This window comes from Lissotriton helveticus, chromosome 2_1, assembly GCF_964261635.1.
Source record: "Lissotriton helveticus chromosome 2_1, aLisHel1.1, whole genome shotgun sequence".
Taxonomy (NCBI): Eukaryota; Metazoa; Chordata; class Amphibia; order Caudata; family Salamandridae; genus Lissotriton; species Lissotriton helveticus.
In genome coordinates this window covers 244,433,091-244,450,500 of record NC_136059.1, presented here as the reverse complement: position 1 = coordinate 244,450,500, position 17,410 = coordinate 244,433,091, and the positions used below count along the sequence as shown (strand labels likewise).

General features: G+C 39.4%; 1 protein-coding gene across 1 annotated transcript in view; it reads left to right on the top strand.

The window, feature by feature from the left end:
* The window catches only part of EPG5 (ectopic P-granules 5 autophagy tethering factor), a 582,198-nt gene that overhangs the window by 158,588 nt on the left and 406,200 nt on the right, over positions 1 to 17,410 (top strand). The window contains exons 10-12 of the mRNA XM_078674745.1: positions 743 to 898; positions 11,853 to 12,010; positions 16,785 to 16,939. Coding sequence (XP_078530871.1) covers positions 743 to 898; positions 11,853 to 12,010; positions 16,785 to 16,939 — 469 coding nt within the window. The remainder of the gene's footprint in view (positions 1 to 742; positions 899 to 11,852; positions 12,011 to 16,784; positions 16,940 to 17,410) is intronic.

The window sequence follows — 17,410 nt, the reverse complement described above, 5'->3', positions numbered from 1 at the left end:
GATCCTGACGGTTAGTTGATGTTTACAATATGCACAGATTTAGATTGCCTATACCAACCAGTGTATTTCTTGAACCAAGCCTGAATCCCTTGCAGTTGACAGGGATAATTTTTACGGGTTAAGAGCCAAGTTCGAGGTCTAAGCTATTTACTCTCCTTTTGACTGCAGTTGTTGCTGGTCCTTAGGGAAAAAATGTTGATGACGGCTCTCTACTTATATTGCCTTTTGATCATGATGTAATTCTAAGCTTGCGTTTGATATTAGAATCTGAAGTGTGTGTTTTCTCCCCTTCTCCTTAGCACTAGATTTGGGCGAAGAAGTCTGAATTAAATGGCCATAGGAGAGTGTGTGTTGTTTAGATTGATGCCTATAATTGTATCATCCAGTTGCCAAGAAAGAAGCCAATATTATGGGCCAAATATTTGGAGGTTTGAAGTCTAATGTCGGTTTTAGTCATTGTACCCAGCAAGATGTGCAAATATGATTCTAATGCTATTCTACATCATTTAAGAGGCCTGGGATTTCATTTGAGCTTTGTTCTAAACACAGCAAATAATAAGGACACTAAAAGCCGATGCCCTTCATTTCTAGTGAAGCAGAATATAGACTAGATGTGAGGACCATACAAGTAGGGAGTTACATTGAGTCGGCATACACACCCACAAGACCAAAAGTATTTGTATGGCTCATGCTTAAGGCTTGCTATGAAAATTCATACGTTTTCCATTGTTCTACCTAACAGGATGACACTGTGTTATGTGAGTGATCACTGGGCCCAGTATATTTACTACAACAAAGATGGAGAGAAGAATGTGCCACTATACTCCCTAGAGAAATTGCAGCTGGAATATGATGAACTGTTTCTCAGAGCTGTTCTTTACGTTCTAAAGGCTAAAAGGTAAAGTCTGGTAAAATACTTGTGTCTGAGCAAATGTATCTGAATTATTGTATTTAATACCCCACCCCATACAATTTGTTGAAAGTACTATTGCATCCCTTCATAAAACCTGCCATTACCTCTCCTTCAAACATGCCTCAGTTTTTGTCTACTATCAGTAACTTTCCCTGACTTAAGACTTCTGCGTTGGGGTGCATGACGTACAAATAACACTTCATCCTGTATTGAAGTCTCCATGGTCTGGCACTCCTGAGTGAGTTCATTTAGACCGTGTACGTTATTGTACGCAATTTGTTGTTATCAAATAATTTTTGAAAATTCAATACTGTGCTCAATGATTTTTTATTCTTGTTATAAATCTTCTATTTCTATCTTTAATTTGCACCTTTTGAAAGATAAAAATAGAAGAAATATGAATTTTGCTGCTTCTGAAATGCTTGCACATTATTTCATATTTATTCTTGTAAACCTCTGAGTCTGAGGCTAGTCTTTAGGTTCATAATAATTGAAAGTATGGAAAATGCTTCCTCAATGAGTACTGATGTAAACTCTTGTAACAAACGCAATTGTTTCTGTCAGTGGGCTAACTGTAAATGTCTGTGTTAATTTGACCATTGTTTAGGTTTACCAATATGTTAGCAATATGCCCAGGAAAGTTATTTGATGTCTTCTAATGTCTTGGGTGAAGTCGATTCTCTTGTTTATCATGTTGAGCTCTATAATCTTCTTTTTTAATTGATCTTTGATCCCATGCTATATATGATGAAGATATGATCAATGAATCTGTAGTACATAGTAAGTCCCCTCTGCCCAATCATGCATGGTCATTTCTGTTTAACACAGTCCAGCTACATCACTCTTTAAATAAAGTCCAATGTGCATACTTCTAGCAACGTGCACTTAATTGCGGGACTAAACTGTTGGAGAAGGTGTCACCTTGCTCTCAAATTACATGTCCAACAATTAGGCAAGTCACTAGTCCTAGACAAATGCTTGCAAATAATCTAGCCACTGGCGGTTGCTCAGGGTATCATTTCTTTTTTTGTGTTGAAATTTTTTATTGAAAGGTTTTGAGATAAAAATACAGAAACATATATATATGCAAATAAGCAATAAATGAAATATTGATAAATGAATCATAAAACAGATATGAAAATGATATAGTTATATATAGGATAAATTGCATATGAAAAAGCAAGAATATCAAATCTTCATATAAGCTATAAAGCAAGAAATATCAGAAAGAAGGAAAGAGAAAGAATAAAAGGAAAGAGAGGAAAGAAAAGAAAAGAAAAAGAACAGAGAAAGAATCCCAGAATAACAAGAGAAAGGAGAAAAAGAGGTGAGGCCGAAACACAGGAAAAGGATAAAGGAGCAGAAAAATAAATAAATAAGGAAATAAATAAATTTATTGAGGAATAACAGACGTTGAAGAGGAAGGAGTGGCGAGAGAGTCACTATCCACTGTGGCTTCTAGGAATGGGGACCATGTTTGAAGAAAAACAGAAGCCTGATCTTGCAAATGATAAATTACACGTTCATAAGAGGCTGTTTGTACCATAGCCACCACCCACTCTTCCTGAGAAGGAGATAAGGAGGACTTCCAATGACGTAAAATACAAATTTTGGCCGTAGCCAAAGCAGTGTGAAGAAGACGAGTCTGCGGTTTAGATAATGTCGGAAAACCACGAAAATCATGTAAAATAATATTTGCAGAAGTAAAGGGTAATGGTAATGACATAGTAGATGCCAAAGTCTTTCTTATAAAAAGCCAAAATGATCTAGTACAGGGGCATTCACAAATGATGTGTGTAATATCACAGCCTGGAGCTGAACATCTCCAACACAAAGAATGTGTTATCAGTTTAGCATGATGTAGTTTAGATGGAGACCAATGCCATTCATGGATGATTTTGAAAATGCAAAATTTGAGACGAGCCTCTCGGACACCTTTATGTAAACCCTCCAGAATCTAATCCCATTGAGTAGTGGAATATGTAACTGATAAGCGAGACTGCCATTTTAATTGAAGAGCGTTCAAGAGGGTTTGTGAAAAGAGAGGATGTAAGAAAGTTTTATAAAGACCAGAAGTCACACCTTTAAAATTGCCCCACAAATGTAAATAAGACAAAATAGGAGAAACTGTCAATAATTCAGGTGGAGAACCTAAATGTTTTGTAATGGCTTGTTGAAGTTGAGTATATTGACGGGATTGTGTTGGTGGTAGACAGAATTCCGCACTAATTTGAGAGAAAGATTTAAAATTGTTGTCATGAAACAGTTGTTCCAGAGAATGAACACCAGCCTCCTGCCATAAAGGCCATGACAACATGCGACCATGAACACGAATAGCCGAGTTGGACCATAAAGGAGCTTTGATATGAAGCCGTGAATTAGATTTAAGTAAACGATGACTTCTTTGCCAAGATTTGTACATAGCAGATAAGATAGGATTTTTGGGATCAGAGGAACTGGAGCCCTTACCATATAAAAGGGATAATCCAAGACTAGAGGATAATAAGTGACGTTCAAGTGGGACCCATTGAGGTATATCTTTAGACTTCGGCAAAAAGAAGGAAAGTTGTGAAAGATGAAGGGCAAGTGAGTAATGTTCAATAGAGGGAAGACCCAAGCCGCCGTGTAATTGATGAGATTTTAATTTGGCCAAGGTGAGACGCGGTTTAGCCGTACCCCAGATAATTTTTTTTATTTTGGAGTCAATGGACCGAAGAACAGACAGGGGAATGTTGAGAGGGAGCATACCTAGAACATAAAGAAATCGCGGTAGGGTGACCATCTTAACCGCCTGCACGCGCCCCCAAAGAGATAAGCCAAGGATATTCCATTTATCGAAATCTCGCTGCATCTGTGTAATCAACGGTGTTAAATTGTCCATAACTATATTTTCCAATCCTCTGTTAATCAATACTCCTAAATATTTAAGGCGAGAGGGTTGCCAGTGAAATGGAAAACCAGAAATTGCAGCTTTTGTAGTAGCAATGGACATGGGTAATGCTTCGCTCTTATCCCAGTTTATCTTATAGCCTGAAAAAGAAGAGAAATTATTTATGATAGAGAGGAGAGCAGGGAGAGAACGGGGAAGATCAGTGAGTGTGAGAAGAATATCGTCCGCATACAAATAAATTTTTGAATGACCAAGTGGAAGAGGGACTCCAACCACTGCAGGTGATTGACGTATTGCAGCAGCCAGAGGTTCCATTGCCAAAAGGAAAAGAAGAGGGGAAAGAGGGCAACCTTGACGGGTACCCCGCCTGATTGGAAAAGGAGTAGAAAGGAAACCGCCGCAGTTAACTTGAGCGGAAGGGTTGTCATATAACAGACGCACTTTAGTAATAAACTGATCGCCTAGACCAAAACGTTGCATTATGGTAAAAAGATACTCCCACTCAATACGGTCAAATGCTTTTTCGGCATCCAAAGAAAGGAGTAGGCTATCGCTATCAAGATTTTTAGCTGACCATAAAGCATGAGAAAGAGTACGTAAATGATTTCGAGATGAACGACCAGGAACAAAGCCTACCTGTGAATTGTGAATTAAAGATGGTAAAACCCTTCGAAGACGTGATGCAAGGATACTTGCAAGAATCTTAACATCAGAGTTTAATAAAGATATGGGGCGATAACTACCACACAACCGAGGATCTTTACCAGGTTTTGGTAAAACAGCTATGATAGCCTTGTTGGATATAGAACCAAGAGAAGATTCCTCTGTGGCTTCCACAAATGCGGCATGCAGAGTATCAACCATACTCTGACCAGTCCATTTGAAAAATTCAGGGGGGAAACCATCATCACCTGGTGCTTTATGGTATGGCAAGGCAGTTATAGCTGAGGAAATTTCCTCCTTCGTTATATCTCCATCAAGTAGAGCTCTACCATCATCCGAGAGTTGTGGAAGATGTACCATATCCAAAAAATTGGACATCGCTGACGTGTCAATATGAGTGCTTGGGGAATAAAGAGTTCTGTAAAATGAAGCAAATTCATCAACGATTTCTTGCGGTCGGGTAAGCATGTCTCCAGAGCTTGATTTAATGGCCGGAATTGCCATAGCAGCCTCCCTCTGACGCAATTGCGCAGCCAATAGCCGGCCAGCCTTTTCACCCTGCTCATAGTGACGCCCTTTCATCTTTTGTAAGGCATATTCAGCCTTGGAAGTAAAAAGACTGTTGAGGGACATGCGCGCCTGCTCCAGCAATTTACGATTTTGAAGGGTTGGTTTTGAAACATATAATTGAGAAAGACAGCAGATGTCTTTTTCCAGATCAGCTTGCTTGGCAGCGTTCTTCTTGTTATGCAAAGCTGCATCACGCATAAGTTGGCCTCTAATAGTTGCCTTGGCAGCTGCCCACACCGTTCTTCTTGAGGAAATTGAGTCCTCATTATGCAAAAGATAGTCCTGCAAGTGGGATTGTAGAAGAAGTTTACCTGTTGGTGTTTTATATTTATTAATGTTTAAACGCCAGGACTTGCGCCCCGGATTGGAAAGACCCAAATCAAGAGCCAAGAAAACAGGAGAATGATCAGAAATGGCTGCTTCTAGAATTTTCGATTCTGTAACTAGCCGGACTGTATGTTGCGAAAGAAGAAAGTAGTCGAGACGGGAGAATGTGCCGTGAGTAGAAGAAAAGAAGGTGTATTCTTTATCTTGAGGGTGACTGAGCCTCCAATGATCAACAAGACCAGTATCAGTAAGAATGTCAGTCAAAACGGCTCTATCGGATGCGTTGACGGTATCAAAGCAACCTGTTCTGTCAAGGGCAGGGTCCGGAGCCAGATTCCAATCACCTCCGATGAGAAATTGGGTAGCATTAATTTCTGTAAGGAGGCGATTAAGTCGAAGGAAAAATTGCTTTTTGGAACCTAATGGAGCATAAACAGAACCAAGACAAATGAAAGAGTTTCCAAGTTTCAACTTAACAAATACATACCGACCATCCGGATCAGTCCATGTCTTGATAATCGTAAAAGGAAGTGACTTTCGAAAAAGAATGGCTACCCCACATTTACGAACAGGGTCGGGATTAGTGGGATCCGGTTTAGAGACACTGCTATGAATGACTTTACCAACCCAATCCCTGCTAAGTTTACTAGATTCAACATCGTCCAAATGGGTTTCCTGTAGCAAGGCAACATCTGCATGTTTAGAATGTAAATAAGAAAGAACTTTCTTTCGTTTAATATAATGGGTGAGGCCATGAACATTCCAGGAAATCACCGACAACGGGTGGATAGTAGACATGACAAGAGAATTGAACAAGAAGATGATAAAGAAGAGAAAAAGAAGTAAAGAGAGGTAAGAAAAGAAGTATGTTACTCTGGGCAAGGAGGACAAAGAGAGAAGAAAAAGAGAAGGGAAAGTATATTATGAAGGTAGAATGAAAAGTGGAACAGTCAAAGCAAATATGAATATAAAGAGAAAAAGTATGAAAGATGCAAAGAAGAGAAAAGAGAAGAAGAAAAAGAAAGAAAAAGAAAGAAAAGAATCCTAGACTGTTAACTACGGGTCTAGGTGCACCTACAGCAGCACCAAGGGAGGCCGGTCCCCCACCAAGCAAAGAGGAATGGGGATCCGGGGAACAAGTAATAAAACTGAATATCGAAAAATGCATTTAGAACATAATTACAACAAGAAAAATATGGAAAACCATATACCATCATCATGAAACATAAGGAATAAAATGGATAAAAAATATGATATGAGAAGCATACAATAAGAGAAAAAAAGCAAAAGGAGAGAAAAGATGAAAAGCAGGGGAGATGAAAGAGAAATGAAACCTATAGCATAATACATAATAAGAGAGGTACGAAGATAGAGTGAAATAAATAGGAAAGGTAAATGAGAGGAATAGCGAAACCCAGCATCATTATAAAGAGGGGGAGAGAAGAAGGTAGAAAGTAGAGTTAATATTGCATTAGAATAGAGACATAGGAAAATACCAGGACCTATTTTGAGAAATATATGAAAGTATCCAAAGCAGAGTATCCACTGAAGAGAATGGATAATGTTACTTTAAACAACAAATACTATAATATAGAAAAAGGAAATGCATTGAAAAAAGACCATCATAGTAAGGGGAACAATATTGAGGCAAGTCTACAGACAGAGGGGCACTCTAAGAAGGTTAAACGCATAGCGTAAAGCCATAAAAGAGGGGGGACATAGAGAACACAATGTGAGACAAAGAACAAAAAAAGATCTTATCATTAAAAGAAAAACGGCTTGAGAAGCAAAATAGCAAAGAAAGAAATAGCGAGTAAATACCTTAATAACAAGAACATTACTATAGCAGGGGGAAGGAATAGGAATAAAGGAAAGAGAAGCTACGTGTGGGAAGGTAACAACCGTATAATATATAATAAGGGAAAACCTGAAAATAAATAAAGAAAGACATATAGTAATAGCAAATATAGAATAACAGTAAAGCAGAAGGTACTTATACAGAACACTAAATATAAGGAACCATATTATGTCATGCATAAAAGTCTCAGTGAACTAAACAAGCAGCTAAAGCATTATGAACAACCAATACTGATATAGAATTTAGAAAAAGAGAGAAAACATTAGAACATAAAAAGGAATTCAGTCAGCATCAGAAGGCGGTTTAAGAGGCGATCTAGACTTGTCTCTTTGTTGCGTGTTAGTGAGAGATGAGACAGAATGTAAAGCTGAATCCCTGTCTTCCTGAGAGCGAGACACACGAGTGATATCTCTGCCACGTTGTCTAGAGTCAGTAGAAGTGTATAAGGAAGATGTTGGTAGATTCAGTAAGGAGGACTTGGACTGAGGAGGCTGGGCAGAGGAAGAAGGCTGAGTTTCCATATCATTGGACTTGATATCATCTAGGAACTGTTGTAAAAGTGCAGGATCATAGAAGTCTTTGGACTCTCCATCCCTTGTGATACGAAAACGTGCAGGTTCAAATAATCCATACTTGATGTCCATTTGTTGTAGTTGGGGCCGCATAGAGAGAAACGCTTTCCGTCGTTCATTCGTTTCTTTAGAGAAGTCTGCATCTGGATGTTATGACCTTGAAACAGGAAGGAGCCATGAGTGCGAGCCAATGATAAAATCTGTCTGGTTTGCTCATGCCTAAGAAAGCAAGCAATAATTGGTCTGGGTCTTGCCGAAGAACCAGAACATGGTGGGCCCAGTCTATGAGCACGTTGGAGCTCAAGAGGAGGAGCGAAGGAGATTCCAGTCAAAGTGGGAAGAACATTACAGAGAAAGGACTTCATATCTTGCTTTTCGATATTTTCTGGAAAACCAAAAAATCGGATATTGTCTCTACGACTGCGATCTTCTAAATCGATGATCTTACTGTGTAGAAAGAGTAGATCTTGATCTGAACCCTGAGCCGAATTCAGTCTACCTTCAATGGCCACTATTTTAGAGTCAATGACGTCAATCCTGGTGTGGAAATTAGTGAGTTCTGCCCTGATAGATTTAGTTTCCGCAGTAAATGAAGTCATGGCAATGTCCAGACCCTCCAATCGTCGATTAACTCCAGAGAGTTCTTGCAAAATGCGTTGCATAGTGTCAGATAAGGATTTGTCACTCTGAGGTGGTGTCGCTTGCGTTGTAGGAGGTGACGCAGATCCATTACCTTTAGCTGTCGAAATAGAGGGTTGTTTAACCACGTCAGTGAAGAGTGTTTGTTTAGGCCCACGACCACCATTTCTATTATTAGACATTTCCGTACACTTTTGTATCGGTGGTCTGCAGTAACGAATAGAGGAAATTTTGAAATATGAGGCAATGATGGAATCAGAAATGTAACAAATAACAAGGAAATATTGAGTTGTGAACAGCGAGTAAATGACCAAAACAAACAGCATACAAGTAATGCCAAATTTACCTCAAAAAAGCATGTAAATACAGTAAAGGAGTACTACAATAGAATAGCAGTGTAGCGACTATAAAGTAATTGTACATAATAGAAGTACAGATTGAACGTAAAGGTAAAACAATTCCAAATGGAAGGTAGCATAGAAGAGAATAGAAGTATCATGCACTCATATATAAAGCAACAACTGTGAATAAGTCAAATGTTACTGGAAGGCCTAGCTAGTAGAAAGGCAAAATGAGAAGACGGGCTGAGGATAAGGCTGATAATCCTGCTTGTGAAATTTCCCACAGCACAAGCGCAGTAATAGTCCATGAGACTGTAGTAGCAATGTAGTAATACAGTGAAAATACAGTTTTTAATGGGTGCCAAGGGTAGAAAGTGTAGAGGGGCAGAGCAGATAAACCCAGTAAAAAGTACTTGAAACAGGCTCGAGTCGGTAAAATTCGTCGTGTGAAAACGATTATGAAGGGATTCTTTTACTATACTTCAAAGAAATCCATTAGAAAGCCACTTTTGAAATAAAGCGTCGTGTATTAAGGAGATATACGATGTTGTGCAGGCTTCATGATGAGCTCCGTAGGCGGAGGAGCGCAGCCTCGTCATTGAAGGGTGCGCGGCCTACAGCATGGAAGAGCCCGGCCCTGGATTAGTAGGAGGCGCGGCTTACCCTGAGGAGACGCGCGGCATCGTCATCGCGCAGCTCACGGTGCGCACCACAGGGCAGACGGGCTCCTCACTCACATGCCGGAAAACAGGAAATACAGCAGCGCCGAGCTCCGCGAAGGCACCGCTGAGCTCAGGAAAGTCCCCGCTTGCAATGGGGCACCGACTGCAGGATCCACGAAAAAAGGTGAGAGTCAGGCGGCCATCTTCCTGCGTGGCCAGACCACGCCCCCCTCAGGGTATCATTTCAACTCATAATTTTTTGCCCACTGTGCTCTAGACAGAAGCAAACTCTATGCAATCAGTACTGACTCTGTCCTCTTGGGAATAGTCCATTTTGAACTGCTAGGCGGGACCACGAGCAACCCTAGACTGGTTTCAGCCTTATTATGCCTTGTCATTGTGGCATAGCTTGGATCCTGTGGTGCAACAAGCAAGGGACCCATGTCTGGGTATGCCCCTGGGCATTTAGGGTTTTCAATCAAACACACAAAAAGTGATGGTATGAATGCTTGCAAATAGTTTAACCACTGGCAATTGCTCTGGGCAGGATTTCAAACCAGTCCATCCCGAATTGCCAGGCAAGGGTTGGATGGCAGAATATTATCAGCAAAAATATTGTCTGACAGAGATAACATATGCTGAATGTCAGTTACATCATCCTGTTTTTTTGGATTATTTATTATTAACTCCAATTTAACAATATTTTTGTAAATGATACTTAGCACACAACATTTCTTTCAGGCGATATTTTGGTTACACTGTTTTGTTACCGTGCACACTCGGGGTTTTTCATCTAACCATTCAGCTCTAAGGAGAGACGCAAGTATTTTAGCACTGCTCACTGTTCTCACTTGCAGCTTTGCAAATGTTCTTGATAGAAAAACCATGCAGTGCTGTTTGTCAGAAGACATGTGCCCCTCATTCAAATTACCCTAGGGCTGCATGTTTGAGTCATGCATCTCTCTACAAAAACCCTAAAATAAAATGAATTGTTTAAAATTCTAATTGCGATAAGAAAAAACTAAGTTTCAAAAGAGAAAAAGAAGAACTGTCTCAATCCTATCAATGATATATGATCAAATGTGACTGGCCAGGGTTACCACTGACATTTGTTTCTGTGAAGTTCAATGAGAGTGTATAAATTAAGGCTTAGTTAGGGAAAACTGAAAAATGGATAAGTGACAGCAAATATTGAAAAGCTAATATTTTCTGAGGCAGAACCGAACTATTGACAACATAGGTTAGATAGCCAAAATCCACAAACAATTGCTTGGTTACACATTTTATCTGTAAAAAAAAAATGCAGCTGTGGAAGCTGAATTAAAGGAACACAGACAATTGTCTAGTTTCATAAGCAGTGTTTATACGTGAGTCACAGGAACATGGGATATGCAGCAGCATGTCCAATTTGCAGAACTTTCATTAAGCCTTTTAAACACAAAAACCACAAAAGCTGTGTTGATACATATCCAATCATAATACAGAAAAATAATATTTCTTCAACATTATGAACAAATTCATGGTGTGCTGCTGGTCAGAAGATGCAAGAATTATACAAGCATTAAGCATACGACCGATCATGGAAGAGTAATATCTTGTGATAGAAGCGTGATACAAGATGGCGTCAAGTGTGATAGCCACATGCTGGCCATTGAAACCTACAGTGCATCACCACACTGCATTTGTACAATACCAGTCCAATCAAATGCTGGCACTTGGGCTTAGCTCTATGTGGCTATTGAAATGAGTGGCAGTTGCTGGGCGAGTTAGGAAAAGCGTCTCATCTGAGGTGCATGTCACCATCATAAAGGGGTTTCTCAGCAAACAATTCCTCTTGGAAAACGTATTCAACTTCATAGGGTTGGCACCTACAATACATAGGTTTTGATTAACCTTTTAAAGCTGCCCCTTGGCATAGCTGAACTTTCATTGTGAGGTAAATGAGATACAGCCTCTACTTTTAACCAGTGAAATACAAGCATTGCCATCCATAAACAAACATTATTAATTAATGCTATGCACACTTCCACTAACATGTTTTCTACTTGTGTGTGACTTAAAGTTTAATACATTTGCCAATAGATTAAAGGTAATACCACGGGAAACTATTTTATTAATGTATCAATAGGTACGTCTAACAGTATGGAACAGAAGAGGCATACATTCTTTATTACTGTGATTCACTCATAAAAAATAGTCTAATATTATCTTTAGCAGATTAATTAACAAGTCAAACATTGCATTTTTCTAAGTGACAGAGTAATTCAATTCCAGTATTATTAAAAATTGAGATGTGTTGGGCTTATCTGAAAATATTTTCTTCTGTTTTAAAGGAAAACTGTTCCTCTACAAAAAGCCATTGGAACATCTTAAGATGGTTGTATGTTAAACTGCCTCTTTGTCTCCCATGAACACAGATTGGGAATTTGGCTTTTCATGTCCGAAATGCCATATGGAACGTTGTCAAACAGCATGTTGTGGAAGTTGTTCTTTATTATGCACTGTGCAGAAGACCAACATCTAGACAAGATCTCCTCCTCTGTGTATTCTTGGGACTGCAAACAGAAACTCAGACGTAGGTTTTTTTCTTTGTCCAGTATTTTCTAATTGTGACACAGATAGCTTTTTATTCTTGAGCATTTGACACTGGTATAGATGTACACCATTCATATTGCCTCATGCTCGCTGTCTTTGATTCCCAACATGTATGGCCTGATCTTTTGGTAGAATTTGAACTGTCTTCAACCAAAGCTGTGTGCTAGGCACATTCTCTGCACTGCCCAGCTGCACATGCACCTCATTTCCCTTTTTCATTCCTAGTGTGTCAACTACAGGCTGCTTCATGCATTGTATATGTGGCTTTCTCCTTTTTGTACACTCTCCCTTTTTTAACAATGCACTTCTATGTGGTGCCTGTCTTTGTGGTATTGAAAATCCTATTCTGTTTTTGAATTATGAATTTTGTTCACCCACTGGTTTACATAATTGAAAGAAAACAGGTGCTTTGTCACCTGCTTCAGATGAATGAGCAAAAGTGTACTACCTGCTTACTGGTGACAGATATTGTATTTCTCTCTAAGACAGTGACAGCTGTGTAATACCGGTATTGGACATGATGGACAGCAAACCTCTAAAGTGTCTTAATCATGAAGAGAGGAGGCTGCATGCCTTTGCTCCTTGTAAAGTATTGGATCATGTCAGTCAACAGTTCTGACCTTCTGTCTATGGTGCTGCAGCGTCTTTCACAAGGTTCATCATAGAGAGCTGGCATTACCTCGGAGAATAAAAACACCCATTCCTACCATATCATCCTGCATTCCTTACTAGTTATTCCAATATTTTCCAATCTGCTGGTACCATGAAGTAATGTGAACCAGCATGTTGTTTGGTTATTTTGTGTGTTTATGTGTGCATCTCTTTTTGCATTTCTTTAAGAATGATTTGCCCTTTTCCAAACTTACAGACATAAATGCTGATTTGGGCTCTTACTTTCACCCGGTTCTTATACAGTGGATCGCAATTGGAGGGCCATAAAGTATGTCATAATATCTTGTATTTTACTTCTTTTAGACCATCACATCTTGCTGGAAGATTTAGCACAATGGGCTGAGAGTAATATGGAGTGATGGCTTGCATCTCTTTAAAAGGATTGGATATGGCAGTCATATGTGGGGATAGGTCGGCAACACCAGTTAAAATGGCCCATAGTATTACACAGGATTCTCAGCTGTCAGCAAGTGAAGCAGGAATAGGTGGTTCATGAGGTAACACTCATCAAGGTAATAGGATAAATAAATGCCAGGCTGCTTAAAAAAACTGAAACTGTGATCACTGGTTTGCAGGGGACAGGAGATGGAGGTAAGCAGAAATGAGAATGACAGCAGACCGGCAAAACGAGAATGACAGCAGTCAGGCAATAGTACAGAATTACAAGGTTTGATCAAAGTAAGGAATGTACTAGTATATGACAAATGGTCTGCGGATATCCTGGGAAAACCCTTTGTATTGATACTAACCAATTGTTCTTAACCACAATCATACAGAAAAGTCATAGTAGTCCTAGTTTTGACTTGATGGTACAGAAACTGTTGTCCTCAGCGTAGAGTAAACCAAGACTGACCGGCAAACGGACACATGGCTGCAATAGACAGTGGACTGATGATGAAATGGAGCTTAAAACCAGTGTGGAAATAATTACCACAATGCAGGATACATAAGGATCTATAGTGGGAAGCCAGACAATACGAAGGAATAGGAGTCAGAGACAAATACTACACTAACACTATCTTAGGCAATAATAGAGATGGCTAGGAGAAACTAAGGCAAGAAATCATTAACATGTTTTTAGACATCAAGAACAGAAAATAAGAGATCAAGAGCAGGATGTACACAATAGGCATTAGGACAAGTAAGGCCCTGCTGAGATAGGAAAATATGAACAAGGTTTCAGGGCAAGGAACTTAAGAATGTACCCAAGAAGCACTGGCATCTAATGCCTCACCGGTACATGGAACTTGCATTGGAACTCAAAATTAAGTTATGGATAAAAGCAATAAAAAAGGGACAACAGACCTCCTCGCAACTCTGTAAATAAGTGATAAGAAGCCCAAAAGGGAAGGTTACTGAAATTCAGGCTATCAGGCTATTAATGAAAGTCTGAAATAAGTTGAGACTGTAACAGAAGGAAGAAACAGATAAAACACAGTGCTACACAAGGTAACTGGGGAAAGAAGGCAGAAACTGCAAATTCAGTAGCAGGATTCAGGATGCATCTGGGGTTCACAGAGCAGTGTAGGCAAATGGATGAAGGTTAGAGCTCCCAGTAATGGCAACTGATAGCACTGATTCTGAAGTAGGAAACCAGCTTCCTTCTAGCTCATAACCAGGATTGGGTCACAGAATAGGTCTGTGACCTAGCTATAATATAGGGCATGTGAGAGAAGGTAATGTCCATCCCCCAGCTCTCTGATGGAGTGCACAGAGTTTCCAGGAAGTAACAAGTAGAACTAAACTTTAGAATGGAATGTGGGATGGATCCTGTTGCAGAACTTGGCAGTAATGCATTAAAAAGAACACAAAAGCATGCCTCTGGCGATGAGTGTTCATAGTATAATTTGAGTCACTGAAGCTCTCATGTCTGGATCTCAGCCTGAGGGAAGGTATACAAAAACCACAATGCATCAGTAGCTATGAAGCAAACCCTGAAATGTAACCTGGACTTGATCTAATCAAGAAGATTAGGAATTCTTAGAGTGGGTCACAGGCTCCAAACAAGTGTTTACGTAGGAGAAGAGGGTATAGAAATAAGTCAAGAAGCAGCACCCAATGTTAAATTGGAGGATCCTGAAATTCTCTGTTCCCTATTCTAATCAGCATACATACAAAGACCCTCCGCAGCTTGCTATTTGGAAGCTGGAGGTGGTTCCACCTGCACTCCGAAACTAAAGGCCATTGTCCCCCTCTGCAGTAACATTGATCAAGGCACTAAGAAATTGTTTGAATGGAACAGAATTGGCTGTGATTTACAATGATAAGGTAATGATAAACAAAAGACTTAACTTCTCGAAGCAGGGTCAATGCATACATTAGCCTAACTAAAACCATTGTACAGGGAGCGTCTATTGTCTACCATAGCATTCAAGTATTCCAGAAATTCAAAACACTAGGGGCCCTATTTGACTTTCAGACAAACCAAATAATGAAAAACTGCAGAGTATGTCTAAAAATTCTGACTAAACTATAACCAATCCTAGATTAACATTACAAGGCCACAATTGTACAGCTCAACTGTAGACTACTGTAACTAGCTGTTTTGGCAGCACTGAAGAAGATCTTACCTATTCTCCAAACGTTTTAGAACATTGCGACAAGAGCAAATGTCAGTGTCACCCAAAACGTTTATGCCGCTTTGATTCAACAGAAACTTTAGTGGTTGCCATTGATCTCTTGAATTGCGTTTAGATCCCTCACATTGATTTTTTTAAATGAAACATGCTAATCAAACTTTCTAATTTCCCTGAACACTGGAGATCACGGTTCCACGGGTAGTGTTTGTTGTTAAAAATGGCTGACCCTCCATGTCCCTTGCTCAGTTGGCACCATTGTATTGGCCCACCTCTACCATAGTTCTTACTGCTCTTATTGTGTTTTTCCAATGCTCTACTTTGTTTAATAAGGGATAGTTTGATATAGTAGCTATACCTGAAGGGATATTTTTCATCACTGACCTTAATTGCACAACCTTATAGTGACCGTCCATGCTAAATATTCACACCAAGTTAGGACTTTATGGGTGTTCACTGTATGCTATCTACCTTCCTGGGAAAATGTTTTTTGCTAGCTTTAACTTTTTATCTATGACAGGTGTCAAAGAATATATATATAAATAGATGGCACACCAACCAAATGCAGGTTAGTCATTTATTTAATAGCAGCAACATTATTAAAGCATAGGTAGTATCCCATAACAGTTACATAAACTCGGCTAATAAACAGTTTTTCACATGAGGTACAGTTAGCATAGAAGAAATCTTTTAAATGTCTTGAATCAATGCCAGACACCCTTCTCTGACGGTCAAAGCTAGAAGGCCAGATTGTTCTAGGTCAGTGCAGCCAAATCCTATGACCGGTGCACAACATCTCATAGATGTCACAGTCTTTTATAGCTATCAGATTAGCATCCATTCTCAGTGATGGAATGTGTAGACCTTGGCATGATCCACATGGTTGGTTCCGAGCTATGGTGAACCGGCAGTTTGGAAAAGATATCCGATATTAATTAATAACTAAGAGAGGTCTTCTTCCTTATATCAGAATACTCTTTCTTGTTGGCTCAGAACATCCTGTTCTCTAAAGGAAATGTTTTTGAACTCTGGTTGAACCCTAGTGGAAAGGAAACTATAACAAACATAAAATAATCCCTGGCAAGAAACAAACTGGCAAAGGTACTTGTTTCACTGCTCTCAGCAATGCAGCATTTTTGCACATCTGCAAACATGCTTCAATTAAAATAATCCATTGTATGCCAACATCTTCTACAAACTAAGCCCTTCATACTAAACACCAGTAGATCATTTACCACACTGGAAGATTTATTGAGGTAGTCAGTGGGATTTAGGGTCAGGCACTCTCTAACTGTGGGAGTTTCAATCTTTAGTCTGTGCCTTGGCAGTTTTTCTGACACAAATTGTTCTGTGAATCAAGTTTTGAGTCATGTACAAGATGAAGAACCCTTGGTTCTTCGGATTTAAATGCTGATTTTAAGATATCAAGTCTTTTAAATTCTCACGTTAACAATATTTTTGTAAATGAGTAATGTTGAAGCTTGCTTGGGTTCTTGTGGTTTGCAGATCCAGAATATCGAGAAGCTTTCCAGTCCTACCTTGCAACAATGAACAGCTCTGAAGGAATATGTCTGCTCACGACCTTTGCTCAGATGGCACAAACCAAGCAGGCCGATGTTGATGAAGATTTTATAAAGGACATTGCCCTGGAAATATATGAGGTAAAGACATGTAATGGATGCTAAAAAAATACAGTAGTTCTCCAAATGAGGAGACTGATATTACTTGTTTAATAAAAGTGGCTATATGCTTTTCTTTTTTCATGTTGGAATAACATTGGGCCTCTTTCTTGTACTTCAGCCTATGCTTTCAATAGCCAAAGTACTTTAAATGCCAGGACTAGTATTGACCTCTTATGTCATTGTCCTTTATTTGTCAATCTTTTTCTTGACACTTTGTTCCATAATGTTTTTAATATGAAGTAACTAGTTAAACAGAAGAAATTCTTACCGTTTTTAGTCCTCCCTTTTCAGGTGACTTGTTAATGTCTGAGTGCGTTTGTGTTATAGAGAGGCATTCAGTACCACCTCTTTCATCTTCTTCTTTCTTTTTCTTCCCTTCCCTCATCCTGCATTATTCTTTTCCTATCCTATAGCTTTCTGTGCCTCCTTTGCAGCCCAGGGGTCTCAGCT